The following is a 23,654-nucleotide window of genomic DNA, read 5'->3' on the forward strand; positions in this document are numbered from 1 at the left end:
TGTGCCTGCTTGCTCAGTGTACACACACTCACACACACACACACACACACACACACACTTATGCAGTGATAGCGCGCTGCTGTAGTAGCATCATGGGACCCAGCAATAACCAATCCGGGACCTGCTTGCTTGAACAACCAAACATCTGCCTCTGCTGCCTCAGCCAATCAGAGTGGCAGTTAATGCGTGTCCCTGTCAGCAATTGCTGCTGCTTTGTGTGTTTTCTCCTCTGACCGTGTGAGAGGAAGTGTGCCTTTCCTGCCAGGGGAGGGTCCTGGATTAACTCAGCTCTGTCTGCCCTCATACCAAACGCTCAGCTGATAACTGCCGCCGAAGGATATAACGTACTGTAGCCAGACTGACTGCACAGCTAGTTGCTGCTGTGTATACGGGTATAGATATAGTTACCCGTATATATATTGGCAGACAGCAGTGGACAGCAAGAGGAGGAGATTCTGTATCTGTACGGAGGAGAAAGAACACTAACTTCACCAGAGCTGCTGGTTTGTTGCTGTAGGGAGAGAAAAACAGAATAACGGAGGCAGAGAAAGCAATCTTGTGTCAAGCTAAATGGCCTGATGGGGGAGATATACAAGGTTTAATGCAGCATGTCCATTGAAGCAAGGCATCCAGTAAGTAAAACCCACACAAACGACACTGCACCAGAGCATAGAGAACTTATATGGCTGCAGTGTGCTGCTGGGGCAACAACAACATTTTAAAGTGGGTCACACTGCGTGGAAAGAAAAACAGAAACCGGAGGGAGGGAGGGGGAGGGTGCAAGAGTGTTGTTGGTCAAGTCGGGGGTGGTAGGGTAGGTTTGTGAGTGTTCCTGTGTGAGACTTTAGGGGCTGCTATAAAATATTCCCCCTATGTCACAGTCACTGGATGCACAGTGTATGTGTTAGGAATGAGTGGGATTGGAGGTGCAGGCATCTGAAAATATTTCAGGATCAGAGAAGAAGTGAGCACCATGACATGTAGGTACAGTGGCTGTTAACCACCTGCATCTGACCTGGTTAAAAAAAAATACATTCCCTCCATTATGTGTGTTGACACAACATGAGATGTTGTTGACTACGTAATGATAGGGGCTCAGTCTTATTTCTTTTCACCATATAGGCTTTCTTTTCACATGTATTTATGTATGTATTTAGGCCTACAAAGCAAACCATTTTAATGTATGGTATAATACCTGTATAAGTAAATATAGTCTACCATACAAGACCTTTTAGATGCATAAAGGTTTTGATTAAACTCTTACATTTGTGTTTCTGGTATTTTGTAAATACTATTGTGTGGGAGCAAAATGCATGGCATTAATCCCGACAGTAAATAGGGGGGGGGTCATGATGAGTGAACACTTCATTGGGTAATTTTAAGATAAAAAAAATTGCAACAAAGGTAGTCCACTCTCTGTATTTACATCATCTTTTGGCATTCCTCTGAATGTAGTGTTTTGTTGACTTGCTTAAAAGTAAAAATGATTATGCTGTAATCCCTTACCAGAAAGATGGCAGCTCTTTTCCTGATGATCCTGGAGGGATTTTTCAGTGTAGTGTGAGAACGCAGACAGGGGAAGTTGCTCTCCCTGCAATGACTGTGCCAATCCATGCACATTCACATCTGCATCAGAAATGTTTTACTTTTGCTCAGGCCCCCATCTGGCCAGCTATATTTTGCAGTCAACAATAAAAGGACCTTTGATCCTTTGAGGAAGTAATGCTACTTAACTGCAGACTTCACGACTGCTGAGTTAGGACTTTGTTCTCTATAAAGCTAGAATGTTTTTACAGTTAAAACTTTGGCAGTTCTCAGGCTACTGACAGCATTTGGCTGTTAATGGCTTTTCTTCACTTTCCTGTGAGGTCGTCTTTTGCAGGAAGAAAAGCCCTCACAAACTCAGGACACACCAAGACTTGGCGGCACAAAGAATCCAATGCAGTGCTAGCACCCAACACGGTTTGATAAGCGCTTGATTTACTAACAGGACTAACAAGAAACTGTCATCAGCTTTACTATTACTCTCTCTGTTTTTTCATGCAGGAGGTGTTCTGTGTTTTTCCATGTCAGAGTAACTACTGACACGCTCTGTTAGTTATCTTACTGATTTGTCTGGCTTGGCATAAAGGTGTTATTGTGTTTCTGAGTGTGTCATTGATGCTGAGTGTCCTTGCTATTGACAGGCTCCAGCATTTAATATGGGGTGATTTGATTTTTCTTTTTTTTAAAGCACATCTTGTCTGTGTGTATATTTATCTGCTCGTTTTCCTGTTTTCAGTTTCGTGTCACAGCCAGCTAGGTTGTTCGTGGTTGGGTGAGCTCAGACCGATAGAGACAAATGCCCAGTCACGTCTGTCCTGCCTATAGTCTAGTAATTACCTTTTTAATGGCTTTTATCTACTGCAGTTGTCTGTGCCTGAGTTTCTGTGTGGAGTCTGTGTTTCTGATTCTGATAGAGCTATTAAGTCAAGCTAATGAACAAACAATGACTTTGAGTGCACTTCAACCTATTTACACATATGATTCCTTGATTCAGTTTAGTTGATTCCTGAAATTTGTTGCTCTACAGTCAGGCAGACAGACAGACCTGCTGGCCTTTTATGCTCGCTAGCCTTTAAACAATAGTATTCATATCTCCCCTAGTATAGTACGCTGCTGGAAGATTCTCCTGAACTGTTGATGTTTCTGTCCTCCATTTTGTGTGATAGTTTACAAAACCTACCTAACCAGGAGGTGACAGATACGAGCTCCTTAATTATTATCATTATTTACTTTTTTTAAAGAATGGATAATAAGTGACTACATGGCCTATATAATTGATAGTGGCTGTGTATTTTTACTTTGGATATGCAAATACTAGCATGGCATTTGACATGGATTTGGTTAAGGCTGCACTGATGCTTCACTGGGTTTGTTTCTCCATCCTCAGGAGGCCGAGACAGGATTTGTTCCGAGCGTTCAAGACTTTGATAAGAAGCTAGCTGAAGCTGACGCCTACCTACAGATTCTGATTGACCAGTTAAAGGTAGGACTCCATGGAGCACACCTAACTGAAATCATTATTTTATCTGGAATATGTAAAATATATATATATATCTATATATAATACAGGAATATTTTACACTCATTTTTACATATTTGGCTTATTCTATTGAGGCAATACAGTACATTTAAAAACATTTCCACATAATAATGTATTGCAAATTGCAACTTGTAATTGACCCTATATCTATATATGTATCATATACATGGCTTGCATTCAAATCTGTCATGATCTTTGTTTATTTTGTCTCTTCATTTGGGTATTTCCTTGATTTCCTTTGGGTATTTCCTTGCTGATCTCACCCTCAACTTTGCTAAGCAGAAGTTATCAGAAATAAGATCTGTGGTGGCATGGTAATAAAGCAGAGGTACTTGCCACCACCTTATCTCAAGCTGCATCATCTGTACAGATTTACCTTCTCATTTCAATACTCATTTGACTGTGTACTAGAGCCCAGCTGATTTATGGGTTGGCTGATCAAATTTTGGCAAATCACAGACATAAGGCTATCGGCGGTTATGTTATTGAATGTGCAATGATATAAAAAAAATTCTAAAGAACTTATAATGCAGAAAACAATGCTGAAGAAATGTCATCACGTAGTTCTTTATTTAAATTATCAGCAATTGACTTATACTGAACTTTGAATAAACCTCAATACTGTAGTCATTTAATATATATATTTTATTTATTTATTATTGACAATCATTATGTATGGCAATGTAACATATTGTTTAATGTATAATGTTAAATATTCTTTAATAAAGTTATTTGTTTAAGAAAGCAGTAACTTGTAGAGTCATATGGGTGCGAAATCGGTTCACAATCCATATAAAAAAGTCAATTTTCTTTCCAGGTCAAAAACTCACTATATCGGAAGCCCTTTCGGTAACTTTCCCCCTCTAAAATCGGGATCAGTCTCAAAAATCCCAGATCAGTCAGGCTGTACTTTGTACCCATCATGGCTAATATTCCATGTCTTTTTTTTTTTTTTTACCCCTTTTCATTTCTTTTTTGCTGTCACTCTCACACAGCTGTTTGATGAGAAGATCAAGGACTGCAAAGAGGATGAATCACGCACAGTGAGTACGAGCAGTGCAGCTCTGGCCTCGTGTCTCGGCTCTCTGGTCCGCTGTTCTCGCTGTCATTAGAGCCAAGGCTAACAGCAGGAGAAGCAGGCTGACGTGCTTCTAGCTGTCAGCGTGGTATCATACAATGTTTGATATCTGTCGCTTGTCGGTTTTAAGCCGTCAGAATATTTTTAAAGGTTATTGCATTGGTTCAAAAATGACCGTCCATTATGATCTGTTTCTCAGCATTTGTATTGAGAAAATAATTTACAAATTTGTCTTTGTATTTGAAAAACTAACAAAATTGGTTTAAAACGACTAAACAACTAATCATAAGTTTATTATTGATTAATTATTTTGTCTGCACAATGTCTCAAAATGGAAAGAAAATACCCATTTAGATTAGATTAGATTAGATTAGATTAGATTATGATCTTTATTTATCCCACGACGGGGAAATTCTGTCGTTACAAGTACAGCATAGCAGCAACACAAAAAAACAGAAAAAAACCATAACACCAACAAGTAAGCACGAAAGAAATACAAGGCAAGAATACAAGGCAAGAAATACAGGCAGAAATAGACAATGAAAATATGTAGACTGAGTAAGTAAAATGCCGTCAAACAAAGGATTTTAAAGTGCGGTTGCCATGATAAGAGAAACAATATTGCGTGTAAGTGACGTTAAAAATTAAGTTAAGTTGAATGTGTATTAAGCAAAGAAGCAAGAGGTCGTAGCATAATTTAAATTATTAACCTGAGACCATAAGTATTGAAAAGTAAGTACTTGTAATAAATATAAATACCAATTTTAAAGATAAACAGAAAGTGTGTGATGTAGATGGAGAAAAACAGGAACAGAAACTACAACACTATCAGGTAGGCAGGTGTTGTAGAGTCTGACGCGGCCGGGATGAAGGACCTGCGGTACCTCTCCTCTTACACCGTGGTGTGATCAGTCTGCTGCTGAAGGAGCTGCTCAGGACCCCACAGTGTCAGTAGGGGGTGAGGTGTTGTCCGATGGATGTCAGCTTGGCTAACATCCTCCTCTCCCCTACTTCCTCTATGGGGTCCAGAGGACAGTCCAGGACAGAGCTCGCTCTCCGGATCAGTCTATTGAGTCTGCTCCTGTCCCGGTCCGAGCTGCCCCCCTCCAGCAGACCACAGCGTAGAGGATGGCAGAGGCCACCACAGAGTCATAGAGTCCTGAGGAGAGTCCTACACACTCCAGACCTGAGTCTCCTCAGCAGATGGAGGCGACTCTGGCCCTTCTTGTAGAGTGCTTGGGTGTTATCAGTCCAGTTCAGTTTTATGTTTAGGTGAACACCCAGGAATTTGTAGCTCTCCACTACATCAATGTCCAATCCCTGGATGCTCACCGGTGAGAAGGGGGATGTTTTCCTCCTGAAGTCAACTATCATCCCTTTGTCTTGCTGGTGTTAAGCTGAAGCTGGTTGAGCTCACACCAGCTGACAAAGTCCTTGATAACCGACCTGTATTCCAGATCGTCCCCTCAGAGACACAACCAACACGCTGTGTCATCAGAGAACTTCTGGATGTGGCAGGGTGGTGTTGTGTGTGAAGTCCGAGGTGTAAGGGTGAAAAGGAAGGGGGAGAGCACCGACCCTAGGGGCACTGTGCTGCAGTGCACCACGTCAGACACACAGTGATGGAGCCTCACATACTGTGGTCTGTTGGTGAGGTATCCGTAGTCCATCAGCCAGATGTTGGTCCACTCCGGCACTCTCCATCTTCACTCTGAGGAGCGAAGGCTGGATGGTGTTAAAAGCACTGGAGAAGTCGAAGAACATGACTCTCACAGTGCTCCCGCTGTCCTCCAGGTGAAGCAGCGATCTGTGCGCAGGTAGATCACTGCGTCGTCCACTCCAATCCCAGGCTGTAAGCAAACTGCAGGGGTCCAGCTGTGTGCCCACCAGGGTCGCAGGTGACGCAATGATCCTCTCCATGGTCTTAATCGGTAGAAGTCAGGGCAACAGGCCTGAAGGTTTGGCTCCTTGGGTCGCGGTGACTTTGGAACCGGGACCACACAGGAGGTCTTCCACAGGGCTGGACCTTCTCCAGGCTCAGGCTCAGGTTGAATAAGTGCCGAACACACCACAGAGCTGGTCAGCCACGTCCCTGAGGAGACTTGGACTGATGCCGTCCGGGCCCGGGCCTTCCTTGCCTTGAGCTTCTTCAGTTGACTTCTCACCTGATCATCTGTTATGGAGAAGTGGTGGAGGATGACTGGGGTGTGTGGATGGTAGGAGGTGAGGTCTCAGGGAGGGGGAGAGGGGGTGGTGAACTGATGAGTGGGGAGAGGGGGAGGACGGGCTGGTGGGTTCATTGCTGATGCGGGTCGTTGAAGTGGCAGGCTGAGGAGGGGAGGGGGGGAGGAGAAGGCCAGGGGAGGTGTGAAAGAGGGGGCTGGGGGGTGTGAAGAGGAGGGCAGGAGGCAGAGTCAATCTGTTAAAAAACAGATTCAGCTCATCTGCCCAGTCCTTGTCTCCTCCGGCTTGGCTTCTTTATATGACGTCTTCAGATGTCTTGTTTTGTCGGAGCAGCCGGCTTAAACCGAAAGATATTCAGTTTTACAATTATATTAAACAGCACAAATCAGCAAATGCATTATTATTTATCAGAATAGTCACTGGTTTGTTTTCTGTAGAATAATGAATTGACTAACGAACTGGCACAGTTAGCTCTGTAGCTAAATATGGAACATTAAGGGTATCAACATTAGCTGATGAACAAGAGGCCATCCTTGTGTATTAACAAAAATAAAAATGTATGTAATTGAGGGACCATTGTTAGAACCATTATACTATAATGACTTATTATTGGTTTTGGGTTAATATTTCTTTTTCTGCCTTTTTTTTCCATTCAGTCCAAAACACAAGTTATATTTTTTGACTCAACATTTTAGTTTTAAGTTGTTAAGTCAGAGGTGTTTATTGTTGTTGGGGGAAACAGTTCAGTTTCAGTGTCTCAGGTTTTCACCGACAGCTGTGTGATTCCTCCCTGAGATTAATCTCTGGCTTTTGGTCACCTTGATTTGTTTGTCACTGTGACTTCACCAATCTCTTCATTATGGCAAATTGTCCCGTAGATTTCCAAAGAACAAAAAAGTTGCTGTATTAAGTTAAGACGTCATTACCTCAATGTTATCTACTTGTTGTGCTGTATTTACTGACAAACTGGTAGTGTCAGCACTTGTGTTTTTGAACTTTGTATTTGTTTTTTGATTTACTGTTTTAAGAGCCTGTTTTCTTTTCATTTTACAGAAAATTGAAAATTTGAAGGAGACTACTTGTGTAAGTCAGAACTTAACACATTTTCCTTCCTGTCTTTCAGTTTGCAAGTCAGTTCCTAATTATTGAGCTCCCTTTCTGTCTTTTTTTTTCAGAGCATGGTAGAGTCCATCAAGCACTGTATTGTACTGCTGCAAATCGCCAAGGTAAACACAATATGTTTGATTAATTTGTCTATAGTTTGCTCTGCTACTTCACCATAATCATTGTTCTTGTGTGTCTCTGGGGTGGTTCCCTGCTTACAGTTACTATCTGGGTCCCTGGTTGATGAGGGTGTAGCCTGGTATTCGTTTCATCACATGTTCTGTTCAGCCCTTGAAAAGGAAATGAAGCCATCATCTCTGCTTCATGTGGTTGTTAGGTGAAACTTAGCTTTTTTTTAAAACTTGGAACACTTTTACTCATTCCAGTAAACGTGTAGATTACAGATCGGCATGGTAGAGTAATCCTGTTATTGGTACTGAAAGAAATGATGGGAGGATTTTAACGCGTGATGAAAGGATTACTGCATGTGGCAAATTGGTGAATATTATAGCTCCATGTTATAATGAGAGGCATGGATTCCATCGCTCTCCACACAGCATATGCTAAGGATGCTTTATGAAATGACTCTTCAACCTTCCTACCACAAGTAGTCTAACATTGTCTTCTCAAAATTTTAAGGACCAAAGTAACGAACAGCAACACGCAAACGGACTTATAGTAAGTTTGACATTCTCCGTCCATGACAAAAATTCAAATCAAACAAACTGCTAACTTTCTTTTCTTGCCTAATTTACTCTCCACTGTAGAAAATCAGATAAATCAGACCTTTAGTGCATGCTGTCTAATTTGTAGATACCTCAAACTCTTTAGCCTTATGTTTTCCATAACTATCCTGTTGATTTAGTATATAATTTTCTGATTTCATCTCAGATGTAAATTGTTTTAGTAATGGTTGGGAACTATTTGTTTCCCATACAAATGCGAATGTGTGTACAAACTTTTAATCCAGAAAATGAACATTGCTGCAGAGTATGTATGCCTTAGACTGTGTGTATGTGTGTGTGCGCGTGTGCGTGTGTTTGCATGCCTGTAACAGAATGTTGCATATCACTTCACCCTCTAATTAGAAACGTCTAATTCATCATTTGATTTATCATGTACACACTGCATGCTTATTGAACCATCAGTTACTTACAGTCAGAAATCCATCCAGAGAGAACTTTACTGGCTCTGCAGGTGCCATGTCTTCATTTCAGGGGTCATACCGGGAGTTTTGCATGTTTTTACCACAAATCACAAAACCTGCATTAGAACATGGATCAAATTGAAAACCCATCACGGTAAACATGTAGTCTTCTTTATTTTAAATAACTGTGACTCTGACCTTGGCACCCATGCTTTCAGCCAAAAAGGAATTGTTTTCAAATAGTTCTGGCTCACATGCCATGCAATCTAATGCTTATAAATAAATGAAACTAAATAAATGAACCAAACTGTGATGGGTTACATATCTATAGTACAGGTTGAGTTTTATACCAATGCAAAGGTTGGGGAAGTGGTCGAGAAGGAATGAAAGCAGGAGGGAGGTGGAGTGTATAATGCAAGAAAAGTGAGGACTGGGCAGGGCAAATGAAACATAAGTACTGAGAACTTAGACCACTCTACAGAGAAGAAAACCCATTGGGTAACTGCAAGGTAGAAAATCAATCTCAAACCTTTCAGTATGCTTTGGAAAATATGAATGGTTTGTTGGTAATGGACTAATGCATGGAAAAATTCCAGTGTGATCCTTAAGGCAAGAATCTCACAGGGGACTGTACAGCTCATAGGCTTGCACTGCTCTTATAGCTGACTTAATCTCAGTCATTAAGGGCAGTATTACATAGCATAAAGAGCACAGCATATACTCTGTCTAAACATTTAAATGGACATTTTTATATGCCATAAGCTTTGTGCTAAATATATCTTTGCAGATATAGAACTTCTAAATGTCTGTCGTGTTGCCTGTATGCCAATAATGTGGAGCAACAGATGCACTAGACTTAAACCACCAGCAGCGTGTTTGATTGACCTAGTCAAGCGCTGCACCATCAGGGGAATTGCCGTAAAGTGCAGAAATCATTTAAACTGAGCACAGTGCACCAGAACCCTGTTTGGTAGTTATCTGTCAAAATAATTGATGTGGTATGATTAGTTTAGGTTTGCTTTGCTGCTCGAGCTACCTTCTCCATTAATATTACCCTCACTAAAAAAGAAAATACATCGATCATGATGACACAGTGCCTAAAGCCAACTTGTCAGTGTATTTTGTAACATACTCAAGTGTTGCACCATGGGATTGTGGATGCCTATTGTCTACGTCCTGGTATTCTAGTCCAACTGTGATACTTACACCAGCTTCTGTACTCACACAGCCTTGTGTCGGGTCATGTTCTGACTCACTGCCTGGTCCTGTTGATTTTAAATGACTTGTTTAAAACTTCTCCTGAAACAAAAACCTGTACAAATCACAGATTACAGATCAAGTTTTGAGTGATAGGATAATGCATCTTATTGACTTGATCTAATTTCAGTGCACCAAGATCCCTAAGGGTAAGTTATCGAAGAATAAGAGTTGATATGATTTTGCTGTGGCACGTGTTGTCATCTGTGTTTCTGTCAGTTGGGTCGTTGGTGCCTGTGACCCCATTACATCGAGCCAACAGGCTGCTTTTTATGCGTGTGTGCGCCAACGTGTTTTTGCCAATATTTATATGCATGGACACATACTGTTTAGGTGGCACTGATGAGGGCAGGCCACTGCAGAAAAGAACGTCCCTGCTGGTTTTTACAACAGGGAAATTAAGAGCCATAGAGTTAAACATGTTACGGATTTAGTCTTTAGCCCAGTGGGGTTAATTAACTGCTTTCTGGACTGAAAGGTTGCTCAGATGTGCTGTTGGTTATTGTGTAAAACTACTGCGGTGTCATTGGTTTTATGTTGATTTGATTAATCACACCTGGAAACACTTTCCAGGAAATGAAGGGAATGGAAATTGATCTGCCCAGGCTGGGTGGTGTATATTTTATTTCACTGTTCTTGTTATGGCATAGATATACCATTAAGCTGATATATAACAATACATCAACTGAAGCTAGTGCCCAATTGAGGGTGAGAGCTTACCTTGACATCTGGCTTGAATGTTACAGGAAATGGTGTTTCATTGTGGTTAGCATGTAGGTTATAGATGTGGTTAAAATAGGTTAGTCGTACTGTACGTGGATGTTAACATCCAGAGCTAAACTCTCTTTTGCAGTATTGGATTTTTATCTCAACGTTTATTGTCTGTTAAGACAACGTTTTAGATTAGTAAGCAGGCAGGGAAGTGGGTGTGCTATTGTTGCAGCAAGTGACTGATGTGCTGTTGTTTTTCTTTGTTTCCTCCAGAGCACCATAAACCCAGTGGATGGGATCTACCAACCCCCTCTGGACCCTCCTGTAGTCAACACCACGATGCCAACACAGACCACACTACCCACAGGTACTAGACATCTGCCTTCTCACCATTTCCTATATACATGTGGACAATTGTGTTTATTTCATGTGCTTGATGTGTGAACACGTCTGTATAAACACTCATAGACTTTACACACCCAACTTCTTCCGGAGAGGGTGACAACAGCTCCCCCTGTTGTTCACACCTTAATCTCCTTCTGTTGATGGATCCAATAATGGTGAAGCTGACAGTTGTCTGACATGCTGACAAAGACTACAATGAGTCAACACTCAGTGACATTTTAAATTCTACTGGTCCACTGCGATATTGATGACAGTGGGATGACAATATTGACCGATCATTCAGGGTAAATAAATTGATAAATGCACTAAATATTCATTTAGTGTTTGTTAGTTAAGTTACTGGCTGTTGAAGATCTACCGCAGGGTCCAGTTGCAAGATATCTATTATAATTAACACATGTGTTAATGTAATCAAATTCCATTTCAGAAATAATTCTCTCTTTAAATGAATCTTTTAATGTTGTTCTTTTTTGAAGCCGATTCCTGTCCTTGTATTGTAATTGTGTTTTATGTAATTTTAGTCAGAAAATAATTGACTAAATGGAATTGCATGGCATGACTAAGATCGGACTAAAGTTTTTGGATATTTTGGTCATATGACTTTGACTTGACTGGTATGAAAATGAACCATGCAACTCGGGCGATCCTAATTTCAGTCTCTTAATAGACTGTGTAATCCCCCTCACAACTAATGCGTCTGTCTCAGATCATTTTCACAGCCCTCTAGACTTCAGGCTGCTGTTTTTTAATGCGATTTGGCTTCATTTTGAAGCTTCAGTGCTAAATCATCGACTTTCTCTTTTTTGCTACAGACGCTTCTCAGGTGTGTAAATCCGACCAACGCCCCTCCACGTTACCAGTTGGTCCCATTGTCACGGTGATGGGCAGTCTGCAGACCCCAACTCCCAACAGCACAGGTGAAAGTTTACTTCACTCTTATCACACTATAAGGGAAGGAGGTTTTGTTGTTACACAATTTAGAAAAAGAACACTGAATTCCAAATCACATACTTTTTACTTTTAGTATTTACTGTCGCATGCAGTATGCATACGTTTAAGACATACTACTTCTTCATAACATTGCACCTTGAACTTTGACCTTCTTGCTCATATATACTGTGCACAAGATGGTGGGTCAGAATAGCCAGAAAAGCACGCAGGCTTGCATACTGTAAAATAAGACCGAATGCAGTAGCACATTCTGGGATTTTTGGCGTACTGTATTTGACTTACTATGTAGTGAGACGTACTCAGCCTTTTTCTGACATACTAGTTCTGGAATGCTGGGAGTGTGTGTTCTTCTTAGAATGTTATTAATTAGAATTGTATTATGTATTGTTAGATCCTTTAATTTGCAAGCAACCTAAAACTAATTCAATAATAACTCAACCACAAGAGCAATAGTATTAATATCATGACTTATTACCATGCTTCTCCACCCAAGAGTGCCTGGTCCACCAACATAGTAAATTAAAGAGCCAAGTAGAAAAGCAGAGGTTCATGCTGAGGCTGCAGTATTAAAATGCAGTGCTGTGCACTAAGGAGACAAGCTGTATGCTCGAGAGCACTGTCGATACGCTCTGCAGAGCAAGCTGTCACTATTTCAAAAACAGCTTGATGTTACTGTACACAGCCAGCTGCATCGGGCTCAGAAATGAGTGTTTTAGTTAAACAACATACTGTTGATATGACCATGAACTGTATACTGTATAAATAAAGAAGCCTTATTAATTGGATCCATAAAATGAAAAGAGAAAACGCTACAAGATAGCACTGACACAACGCAATGTTTTATTTATTTATTTTTTTCCTTTTTCAGGGAGTGGCCAGTCAGGCCCCAGCAGCGGCGTTGCCTCCCCAGCTCACATCCCCCTCCTCTCACACTCGGTGCCAGACTTCTCCTATTCCTCCAGCGAGGACGAGTTCTACGATGCTGACGAGTTCTACCAGAGCAGTACTTCCCCCAAACACTGCATAGAGTGAGTAAAGTATCACTCTGCGTCACTGCAACCACCACTGTAATACAGTGAATTTATTGTTTGAAACCAACACTGTAATTATATCGTTTAGCAAGTCAGGTGGAAAAATGCAATGGAAAATCCAAAAATTTAAAACACAATTATTACCTGTGAACTTCGTCTCATTCTCCATCTCCTTACCTCTCCTGCTTCCTGCCTCCTTTCTGTTCCCTCTATCTCCTCCTCAGTCCCTCAGGGCCTCAAGCGTCCTCGTCTCTCACTAATAAAGCAAGCGCGTTGAAACGACCAGACACCACCGAGTCCCTCAACTCGTCCATGTCTAACGGCACAACAGATGCAGGTAAAAACAGAATGCACACAAGACACATACAGCAACTTTTCCCAATTGTTTTTGTGCCTCTTTATGCATAAAACACATGAGATATTATTAGAGTTATTACTCCCGTGCTTTAGTTTTAAGCCACACCATCCCAGTAGCTTCAAGTTTAATAACATTTGGTTTTATCAAATGGTAAAAAAAAAAAGATGCTTTACATAACTTAATGTTATTACAGCCATGTGAGACTTGTCTTCATCTGTTGTCTTTAGACCTGTTTGACAGCCACGATGACCGCGATGATGAAGGTGAGGGCGAGTCTGTGGAGGAGCACAAGAGCGTCATCATGCATCTTCTCTCTCAAGTTCGTTTGGGCATGGACCTCACCAAGGTAAAGAACACTGACCAACATTGCTGAGTTATGAGTCTAGCTCCCTCCACGCTCCTTATTCAGTCTGAATTTCTCTCGCTTATCATTTTACTCACTAACATCATCTGTGCAAGCTGTTTTCTTTTGAACAACCCACGCAGCAACAGTTATAGAGTTTTTCTCCTTTGTTATATTTAACAGGTGGTACTGCCTACCTTCATCCTGGAGAGGAGATCTTTGTTAGAAATGTACGCAGACTTCTTTGCACATCCCGACTTATTTGTAAGGTAATTGTCCTCTCTCGTATTGGTGCAAGCAATTGTATCACACAGAGATTTAAATATATCCAAACATTCAGGAATGGTAAAACATGAAGTAGTTTTACTCACTCATGTGACTTCCACTAGTATCGCTGAGCAGCCGGAGGCCCGGGAGCGCATGGTTCACGTGGTAAAGTGGTACCTGTCAGCTTTCCATGCAGGGAGGAAAGGTTCAGTGGCCAAGAAACCTTACAACCCAATCCTGGGAGAAGTCTTCTACTGCCACTGGGATCTGCCCAGCGACACAGAGGAGCCTTCCCCACACACGGTGAGACCACATGCCTCTGCAGCCCTTGCTGGTTCATGACTATTTGTGGACAATGTGAATAAACTTCTGTGCTGGGAATAAAATCAGCTAGCATTTTAATTTTTCAATTAATTGTTCAGGTTAATGTTACTAGTAACAACATTTACATATCCTTACTAAAGTTCATATTTAGTTCATGCTGGGTTTATTGTGTATAAATTTGTGTAGTTTGGCAAAAGTGCTGTTGTGGACCTGTTAAGCTGATTGAGAATGTATTTGGTTACACAAATAAACTTGACTGGAATTGTAAGTATACAGTGGGGAGAACAAGTATTTGATACACTACTGATTTTGCCGGTTTTCCTACTTACAAAGCATTTAGAGGTCTGTCATTTTTATCATAGGTACACTTCAACTGTGAGAGACGGAATCTAAAACAAAAATCCAGAAAATCACATTGTATGATTTTTTTTTTTTAATAATTTGCATTTTATTGCATGTATTTTGAAGTATTTGATACATTTGAAAAGCAGAACTTAATATTTGGTACAGAAACCTTTGTTTGCAATTACAGAGATCATATGTTTCCTGCAGTTTCTTGAACAGGTTTGCACACTGCAGCAGGGATTTTGGCCCACTCCTCCATACAGACCTTCAGGTTTCAGGGCTGTCGCTGGGCAATACGGACTTTCAGCTCCCTCCAAAGATTTTCTATGGGGTTTGGGTCTGGAGACTGGCTAGGCCACTCCAGGACCTTGAGATGCTTCTTAGGGAGCCGTGGCTGTGTGTTTCAGGTTGTTGTCATGCTGTAACATCTAGCCACGACCATAGACCGTTTTATATATATATATATATATATATATATATATATATACACACACACACACACACACACACAGATAGTCTATGGCCACGACCCATCTTCAATGCTCTTACTGAGGGAAGGAGGCTGTTGGCCAAGATCTCGCGATACATGGCCCCATCCTTCCTCCCCTCAATTCAGTGCAGTCGCCCTGTCCCCTTTGCAGAAAAGCATCCTCAAAATGTTTCCACCTCCATGCTTTACAGTTGGGATGGTGTTCTTGGGGTTGTACTCCACCTTATTCTTCCTCCAAACAAGACAAGTGGATTTTAGACCAAAAAGCTCTATTTTTGTCTCATCAGACCACATGCTCTTCTCCCATTCCTCCTCTGGATCATCTGGATGGTCACTGGCAAACTTTAGAAGGGCCTGGACCAGCGTTGGCTTGAGCAGGATTTTAGTCTATGACAGTGTAGGGTGTTACTAATGGTTAGAGTTTGTTTGAATGAGTGTGTGGACAGGTGTCTTTTATACAGGTAACAAGTTCAAACAGGTTCAGGTAATACAGGTAATACAGGTAATGAGTGGAGAACAGGAAGGCTTCTTAAAGAAAAAGTAACCGGTCTGTGAGAGCCCAAATTCTTACTGGTTGGTAGGTAATCAAATACTTATGTCATGCAATAAAATGCAAGTTAATTATTTAAAAATCATACAATGTGATTTTCTGTTTTTTTTTATTTAGATTCCATCTCTCACAGTTGAAGTGTACCTATGATTAAAAAAAAAAAAAAATTACAGACTTCTACATGCTTCATAAGTTAAAAAAAAAAACTTCAAAATTGGCAGTGTATCAAATACTTGTTCTCCCCACTTTAAGTACCTTTTTGAAAACAGTGAACGGAACAAACTTCGGTCTTGTTTTCCTTTTTATGTACTTTTCTAAATGCACCATACCTTTCATTTTAAGGTTTACAAAATCACTACAATTAATCAGTTTTACATATTGTAGCATGGAAAAACTTGTCTTTTCTGACTCCCTTTCCTGTCCTCCACCCTCCAGGAGACAGTATCAGAAGGTCCAGTACCGTGGTCTTCGTCCAACAGTGTGTGTTTTGTGGCAGAGCAGGTCTCTCACCACCCCCCCAGTGAGTGTCCAACCTTCTGCTCAGTGATCACACAGCACTGCTAAAATCCTATGACATGTTGTGTCAGGAAAACTGCCACTGACTGATAATTTTTGATAAGTAGTAGATAACAAAGCTACTGATGATTTTTTTTTTTTTTTTTTTTTGTCATTACCTTTTTAGGGGCCATAAAATGGTATAAAGAAAAATATATATGCTGTTGATCACATGCTTGCTTGTTTTCTTCATTTTCTGGACTAAGACGTTGCTATTTGTCTACAATCGAGTATTTCCTCTCTTGTTTCTGTAGTTTCTGCATTCTACGCAGAATGTTTAAATAAGAAGATCCAGTTCAACGCTCACATCTGGACTAAGTCGAAGTTCTTAGGCATGTCCATAGGTGTCCACAATATTGGCCAAGGTACTTAAGAGCGCTGCTTCATATACTCCAAAATACGATGATTTTGTACACACTTTAGTGTCACAGCTTTGTGTAGTTGTGATAATTATTTGCTGGTCTTGTTTCAGGTTGCGTGTCGTGTTTGGAGCATGATGAACATTACATCCTCACCTTCCCTAACGGATATGGCAGGTGCGTGCGTGTCAGCACTTTATTACATCTCTCTGGTTATTATTTTCTGTGCGTCACTGAACTGAGTTTGTCTGTTCAGGTCGATTCTGACCGTGCCGTGGGTGGAGCTGGGTGGGGAGTGCAACATCTCCTGCTCCAAGTCGGGCTACAGTGCTAACATCGTGTTCCACACCAAACCCTTCTATGGAGGAAAAAAGCACAGGATCACTGCTGAGATTTTGTAAGAGGAAAACGTTAGCACAATACAAATTTAAATCACACTTCAAAGACTGACTATGGATAAAAGACTCTGACCTTTTTATTAACATATACCACAATTCTGTTTTGATTTCTCTTTCAGTTCACCTAACGATAAGAAGTCTTTCTGCTCCATTGAAGGAGAGTGGAATGGAGTGATGTATGCCAAGTGGGCAACTGGAGTGAGTCTTTATCTCTTTTTATTTCCATTTTTCTTTTCTTATTCACTGCGGGGTGGGTACATATCAAATTAGACAATAATTACCTAGGGCAAGTTAGTCATCATTTATTAGCTGAAACAAAACAAAATGTAGTCAAGTATTACACTGGGGAATAACTACTAAAGGTAGGAGCAAATCAACATGAATAAATGTGTTTTGTGTGCTTTTCTAGGAGAACACAGTGTTTATAGACACTAGGAGGATAGGCATCATTAAGAAGAAGGTGAGAAAGCTGGAAGACCAGCTCGACTATGAGTCCCGAAGGTGAGAAATTAAACTGTTTTCTAGAAAGACTTGCATATCAAGGAACCTAAGATCCAGAAAGAAAGTCCTTCAGTCAGAAACAAACTGTCTTTTCCCACCTTCAATTCGCCAGATTGTGGAGAGATGTGACCCTGAACCTGAAGCAGAGGGACATTGATGCAGCAACAGAAGCCAAACACCGGCTGGAGGAGAAACAGAGAGCCGAAGCCAGAGAGAGGAAGGAGAACGAGCAGCAGTGGGAGACCAGGGTGAGACTGTCGGTTCTTCAACTTCTAGAAAGAACTCAAACTGTGTGGTAATAGACTACACGCTCACCAAAACGTTGAAACAGTAACATGCATCTTCTCACCTGTAAAATGACTGAATCTGTATACAACAGAATGGGGTAAAATGAGCAAACATAAATTGAATCATGCAGTTTTATTTTATGGTCAATTTCAAATATTTGAGTGTAAGAAATGTTATTGCTTGTGTTTCTGCAGCTATTTCACGAGGACGGGGAGTGCTGGGTCTACGATGAGCCTCTATTAAAGAGATTAGTCCCTCAGAGGCACTGAGGACTACACATACTCTGATACACATAACATACATATGCATAATGAACTGCACACACAACAGAGTCTTCATAAGAACTCTTTTGCAAAACCACTTCTTTTCCAAGCCTTGGAATGACTGACTAATGATTGAATATGTACACAGCTTTGCGTTTGACTGTAAAACAACAATATGGAAATGAATGAAATCAAACGAAAAAGCATCTGAGATGTAACATGAAAACTAGTTAAGTTCCTCTTTTTATTCGGGGCACCAATTCCCGCCAGCACGAGAGTCGGGAGTGCAGAGTGGAGACGGGAGGTCGACACTTCTCAACTCTATCCATCAGCTCCACGACCACACCCTTCATGGGCAGCACTCATTTCCTTACACAAACATTACTGTTTTGTTTTTTTGGTGGGGGGGTGTTGAAATCAAATAAACCTTGACAAATAAACCGGCGCTCCACATCTCAGGGAATCTGGTGATTTAAAAAAGAAAGCTGCTGCCCCCTCCGTGAGTCTGACAGCCTTATAACAGTGGAAGGGATGAATCTTAAAGGGGTGGGGGAGAAATTCTCTGCTTGTCTGCAACTAGTTGTAACTGTTGTTTATATATAGATATACATATGATGGATATATACATATATATTCTTTTTTTATTTTCAATACTCTTTTTATTTGTTTTTCTTTCTGGCTATAGTGTAAAAATATTTGAGGATATGAATTTGATCTTTAGGAATCATTCCATTTACCCTTTTGGTGTTTTGTTCCTATTTTAAGTTAACTTTGCTGCCTATTTGGTCCTTCACATGGTTCTGTGTCTCAAGTTTTATCTAGAAGCAAGGCCCTACATAAGCCATAGCATCTAAACCCACTGATTGGGAGAGTTGTGATAGATGTGTGGAATATATGCAATCTAGAGAACATTGACATTGCCTGTCAAAGGACAAATTTGGGTGTCCATTATGCCAAAAAATGTAAGATAAAAGGCTAAAGGGACTTTCATCTGGGCAAAGAACAAAAAACCGTCTAAACATGTTTCCATGTTACCTGAAGGCATTTATGAACAAATTAGTGTTTTACATGTTTATGTCTTTCTGGATCGCTGGTTCATGCAAGGCAAGGACTAAGTCTGTAAAGTCTCCCTTTTTGTTCTGCACATCGGCTGTCTGTGTTTCCTCTCCAAACCCACAGATTTCAGAGTAGATCACCTGGATGGTTCACGTGTTTTCAGAGGGTGAGGACAGTGAAAACAAGAAACCAGAGTAGACTTTTGAAACACTAATGCTGTTTTCATAGTCCTACTATGAGCCCACACTGTGTTCTACCGGTTTAGATTTCTTGTGAACTCAATTTTTTGTCCAATGTTTTTTTTTTTTTTGAGATAACCAAATAGAGGGCAATATTAATCCTACTGTACACCTCTGCTTTCTGAAACCATCATTCATTCTCTCATCAGCTACATAGGTTGGATCTAAATGCAATGATATTTGGATGAAATGCAGAAATAAACAATTTTCACCTGAAAACGCACAAGAATATCTTTCAATGCTGCAGTGAGCTCACAACAGTCCCTTGTTATCTTTGTGGTTAAAATGCAAGATTTGATTATTGTCTGTTCTAGATATTTGGCCCGTATGAAACTGGTTTATTTAAATGAATATTAAAAGACTTAAGTCTTAAAATCAATCATTTTGGTGAAGGGATCATATTCCTGATGCTGTGTGCGGATCAAGTGAAAAATCTGCATTTAGTTGCAGCTGTTGAATTTAATCCGCTAAAGCATACAAAAATGCCTTTAGAAACCAGCCAAAGGAAATTCAGCGTCCAAGCTAAATTTATTTTTTACCTCGTTTTTTCCTCCATGTTGTGTTTGTAAATTATATTGAATCGTGGCCTTGCCATACATTTTAGTATCGCCTGATAGAGCGCAATCAAAATGTATTTTTTATTTTTTTTTTTCTCATTTTGATTATAACCATTGATTGTATCAGATTTTCCTGTTTATTTATGCATAATATTAAATCTTCATGAGTTCTAGATTTTTGTCATGGTTATTTCAGATGAGCATTGTCAAGTCTCTTTGCTCAAAACGTTGTGCCAGGGTCAGAGAGGAAAGACTACATGACTATATTTTTGTCTAGAAACCAGCCAGTACTATATGCTGTCAGTTAGTTCACAGAAATCTAAAAAGAACTTTATTTGTGAACACAAAAACTTCAAATTAGATTTTGACACTGGTCACCTCTACAACACATGGACAGAATAAGATTAGCTATAATACAGGACCAGCCTTACTTGCAATGGTGCAATAATTCCTTAAAACAATTTGTAGATAATTCAATTTCTAAAAAACAATTGACACACACTAAACCTGGAGGCTTTTGGGGCCCATGGCATCTGATGGCTCGATTAATGATGAACTTTGCCAATTTGGAAATTCCGCCTTTGTGAGTATGATCAGTAAAATCTTACACAGACATCAGGATAACATATCAGAAAATCTGATGTGTTACATTTGATTCAGCATAACAAAGACTACATTTTTAATAAAACATGTTTATGTTGTTGCTTACTAAATTTTGTAACTAAATATTTTACAGTGTGTCAACTGATTAAAGTTTTGTTTAAGGTTATTTAATTTTAACTGAATAAGAAAAATAAAAATAAAAATTAAACTCTAGGTCCACATACAGTATATAGTTTTTTCCCCCAACCATATCTCACAGTCTTCCTTAGACAATCATACAAATACCTCGGGCTGTGGCTGGACAGCAAACTGGACTGGACAACACACAGCAGCCACCTGTACAGGAAGACACAGAGCCGGCGTCCTCCTGAGGAGACTGCGCTCCTTTAACATCTGCAACAAACTGCTGTGGATGTTTTACCAGTCTGTGGTCACCAGTGTCCTCTTCTACACTGTGGTGTGCTGGGGGGGGGGGGGGGGGGGCAGCATATCAAAGAAGGACACTCACAGGCTGGATAACTGATCAGGGGGCCGGCTCTGTGGTCGCATGAAGCGGACTCACTGGTGCGGTGGCAGAGGCAAGGCAAGCAAGGCAGCTTATTTGTATAGCACATTTCAGAGAAACAGGCAATTCAAATGCTTTACACAAAATCAATTAAACAGATAAAACACAAGTAAAACAGTTAAAAATCACAAGCATTAAAAACCGGTAAAAACACATGAATAGACAGTTAAAAACAAAGAAGAACATAAACACAAGAATAAAAATTTACAGCAGCATAAGAAATTAAGAAATGATTAGTCATTTAAAGAAAGGCAGCATCAAATAGAAGGTGTTCAGCCTTGATTTAAAAGAACTGAGAGTAGCAGCGGATCTACAGGTTTCTGGGAGTTTATTCAGATATGAGGAGCATAGAACACTGAAACGTGCTTCACCTGTTTAGTTCTGAACTCTGGGGACAGAAAGCAGACCGTCCCCGGACCTGAGAGGTCTGGGTGGGTCATAGTGTAGTAGCAGATCAGCAATATATTTGGACCTAAACAGTTAAGGGATTATAAACTAGCAAGAGTACTTTGAAATCAATTCTTTGAGACACAGGAGCCAGTGTAAAGACGTCAGAACTGGAGTGATGTGATCCAGTCTCTTGGTCTTAGTGAGACTCGAGCAGCAGCGTTCTGAACAGCGCAGCTGTCTGATTGATTTTTTAGGGAGACCTGTAAGACCCCGTTACAGGTCAAGTCTACTGAAGATAAAGGCATGGACAAGTTTTTCAAATCCTGTTGGACACATAAGTCCTTTAACCCTGATTATATCTTAAGGTGATAGTAGGCTGACTTTGTAATGTCTTAATGTGGCTGTTAAGTTCAGGTCTGAGTCCATGACTACACCAAGATTTCTGGCTTTGTCTGTTGTTTAACATTGTTGTTTGAGCTGAGCGCAGACTTTAATCGTTCCTCTCTTGCTCCAAAACAACACCTCAGTTTTCCTTCATTTTATTTCAGAAAGTTCTGGCACCAGCCGTTAATTTGTTCGATGCACTTAGTCAGTTTTGTATTGGACTATAGTCCCTGGCGATAAGGTTATGTAAAGTGTGTCGTCCGCATAACTATGGTAACTTATTTTGTTTTTCTCCATAATCTGAGCAGTGGAAGCATGTAGATGTTTAAACAGAAGAGGCCAGAATGGAGCCTTGCGGGACTCCGAGTCATATTGTACGCTCAGCTGATAATTACCTTAGACACAAAGTAATCCCTATTCTTTAGGTAGGATTCAACCAGTTTAGTACTAAGCCAGAAAGGCCAAAGCAGTTTTCCAATCGGTCTCGTAGTATGTCGTGGTCGACCGGTCAATGAGCACTGGATCAAGTAAACTAAGATTGAAATTTTGCGCCTTATCTTTTGTTCAAGGGATGTCATTAAAGATTTGCCAAGAAGCCGTTTCAGTGCTGTGGGGGTCGGAAACCGACGAAGGTATCAAAACTGTGCAGTGCAAGAATGGTTGAGTTGTTGAAAGACTACTTTTTCAATGATTTACTTAAAAACGGAAGGTTTGATATTGGCCTATAGTTGCTCTAGTGACTTGTCTCGGTTTTCTTTCTAGATGGCTTGAGTTACTGCAGTTTTCAGGGCCTGTGGAAAGATACCTGAAAGAAGAGATGTGGTTCACAATCTGTAGAAGATCAGAATCAAACAATTGGAAACATTTTTGAAAGTCCCCGTTGGTAGAACCATGTAGGTATTGCGAGAGAGGAGGACATTGGACAAACTGCTGGACATTACTGAAAATGCCAGCACACCGTACACCCCATGCACACCGTTATCAGCACCCAGAGGAGCCGGTTCAGTGGAAGGCTGCTCCTTCCCAAGTGCCGGATCAACAGACTCAAGGACTCCTTTGTCCCTCATGCCATCAGACTGTACAACTCCTCACTAGGGGGGAGGAGGAAATAGGGCAGAGAGGACAATACATACATACACACATACATACATTCATACAGTACACATACATACATGCATTCATGCTTCATACAGTACACATACATACACCTGGACTTAAATTCACACCTGGTCACTTTATCACTTTAACACTAGACTAAACACTGACACTTTAATAATAATTGATCTTTTCTTTGTTTATTTGATGAATGTTCTTATTGTTTTTATTATTATTATTGCTATTTTGTTGTCTTTATACTGTCTTTTTTATCTATTTTTTATTTATTTATTCTTGCTAAAACTGCTGCTGGAAACTTTCAATTTCCTCGCGGGAGTCATGCCAAAAGGATTAATAAAGAGAAGTCTAAGTCTAAGTCTTATAGGTTTGAAAGCCCCAGAAACAGTGAGTAAGTGGACCTTGAGTTAGTATTATTTATGGTCAAACTACTTTTAAACGCTTTATTTGTTTCTGATTTAAGTAATAAAAAAAATACACCTAATCTTTTCTTTTTAACTGCACGAATGGCCAGCAGAGGCGCTAGCCGTTGGATAAACTTTTCCCATCAGCCAGTGTGACATCCGTTATAAATACGCTCCGCACCCTCTGCCTGTCCTCACTCCTCGGCAGTCCACTTGGTAAATATGATGTCTTTGTAGTTTGATGCAGTCAATGTCTTGAACTTTAGTTATGAACTAATGTGGTGATATGCGGTTTCTTTATTCATTGTTCTGCATTAATGCTGTTTTCGATTTTAAATGTTTCCCAGCT

The 23,654-nt window shown here is 40.4% G+C and overlaps 1 protein-coding gene and 1 long non-coding RNA gene across 8 annotated transcripts in view; one reads left to right on the forward strand and one right to left on the reverse strand.

Moving 5' to 3' along the window:
- osbpl9 (oxysterol binding protein-like 9) overlaps positions 1 to 23,654 on the forward strand; it is a 47,558-nt gene that overhangs the window by 16,954 nt on the left and 6,950 nt on the right. For 2 of the 7 annotated variants that reach the window (XM_032526284.1, XM_032526283.1), the window contains exons 5-24: positions 2,933 to 3,028; positions 4,081 to 4,128; positions 7,401 to 7,430; positions 7,523 to 7,573; positions 8,091 to 8,129; positions 10,840 to 10,933; positions 11,784 to 11,888; positions 12,791 to 12,950; positions 13,178 to 13,290; positions 13,539 to 13,657; positions 13,838 to 13,923; positions 14,044 to 14,224; positions 16,066 to 16,150; positions 16,440 to 16,550; positions 16,658 to 16,721; positions 16,801 to 16,941; positions 17,062 to 17,140; positions 17,352 to 17,443; positions 17,556 to 17,691; positions 17,926 to 18,024. In XM_032526284.1, the coding sequence (XP_032382175.1) occupies positions 2,933 to 3,028; positions 4,081 to 4,128; positions 7,401 to 7,430; positions 7,523 to 7,573; positions 8,091 to 8,129; positions 10,840 to 10,933; positions 11,784 to 11,888; positions 12,791 to 12,950; positions 13,178 to 13,290; positions 13,539 to 13,657; positions 13,838 to 13,923; positions 14,044 to 14,224; positions 16,066 to 16,150; positions 16,440 to 16,550; positions 16,658 to 16,721; positions 16,801 to 16,941; positions 17,062 to 17,140; positions 17,352 to 17,443; positions 17,556 to 17,691; positions 17,926 to 18,000 (1,905 nt within the window). In that variant the 3' untranslated portion in view covers positions 18,001 to 18,024. Of the gene's footprint in view, positions 1 to 219; positions 633 to 1,706; positions 1,963 to 2,932; positions 3,029 to 4,080; positions 4,129 to 7,400; positions 7,431 to 7,522; positions 7,574 to 8,090; positions 8,130 to 10,839; positions 10,934 to 11,783; positions 11,889 to 12,790; positions 12,951 to 13,177; positions 13,291 to 13,538; positions 13,658 to 13,837; positions 13,924 to 14,043; positions 14,225 to 16,065; positions 16,151 to 16,439; positions 16,551 to 16,657; positions 16,722 to 16,800; positions 16,942 to 17,061; positions 17,141 to 17,351; positions 17,444 to 17,555; positions 17,692 to 17,925; positions 20,017 to 23,654 lie in introns of those variants that run through there. The other 5 variants (XM_032526287.1, XM_032526286.1, XM_032526282.1 and 2 more) reach the window with 5 other exon arrangements.
- On the reverse strand, positions 23 to 18,158 carry LOC116695813 (uncharacterized). The gene is made up of 2 exons (XR_004333559.1): positions 18,029 to 18,158; positions 23 to 57 (listed from the first exon to the last, which is right to left on the reverse strand). It is a non-coding gene; the product is annotated as an uncharacterized LOC116695813 (long non-coding RNA).

Source organism: Etheostoma spectabile, chromosome 9, assembly GCF_008692095.1.
Source record: "Etheostoma spectabile isolate EspeVRDwgs_2016 chromosome 9, UIUC_Espe_1.0, whole genome shotgun sequence".
NCBI lineage: Eukaryota > Metazoa > Chordata > Actinopteri > Perciformes > Percidae > Etheostoma > Etheostoma spectabile.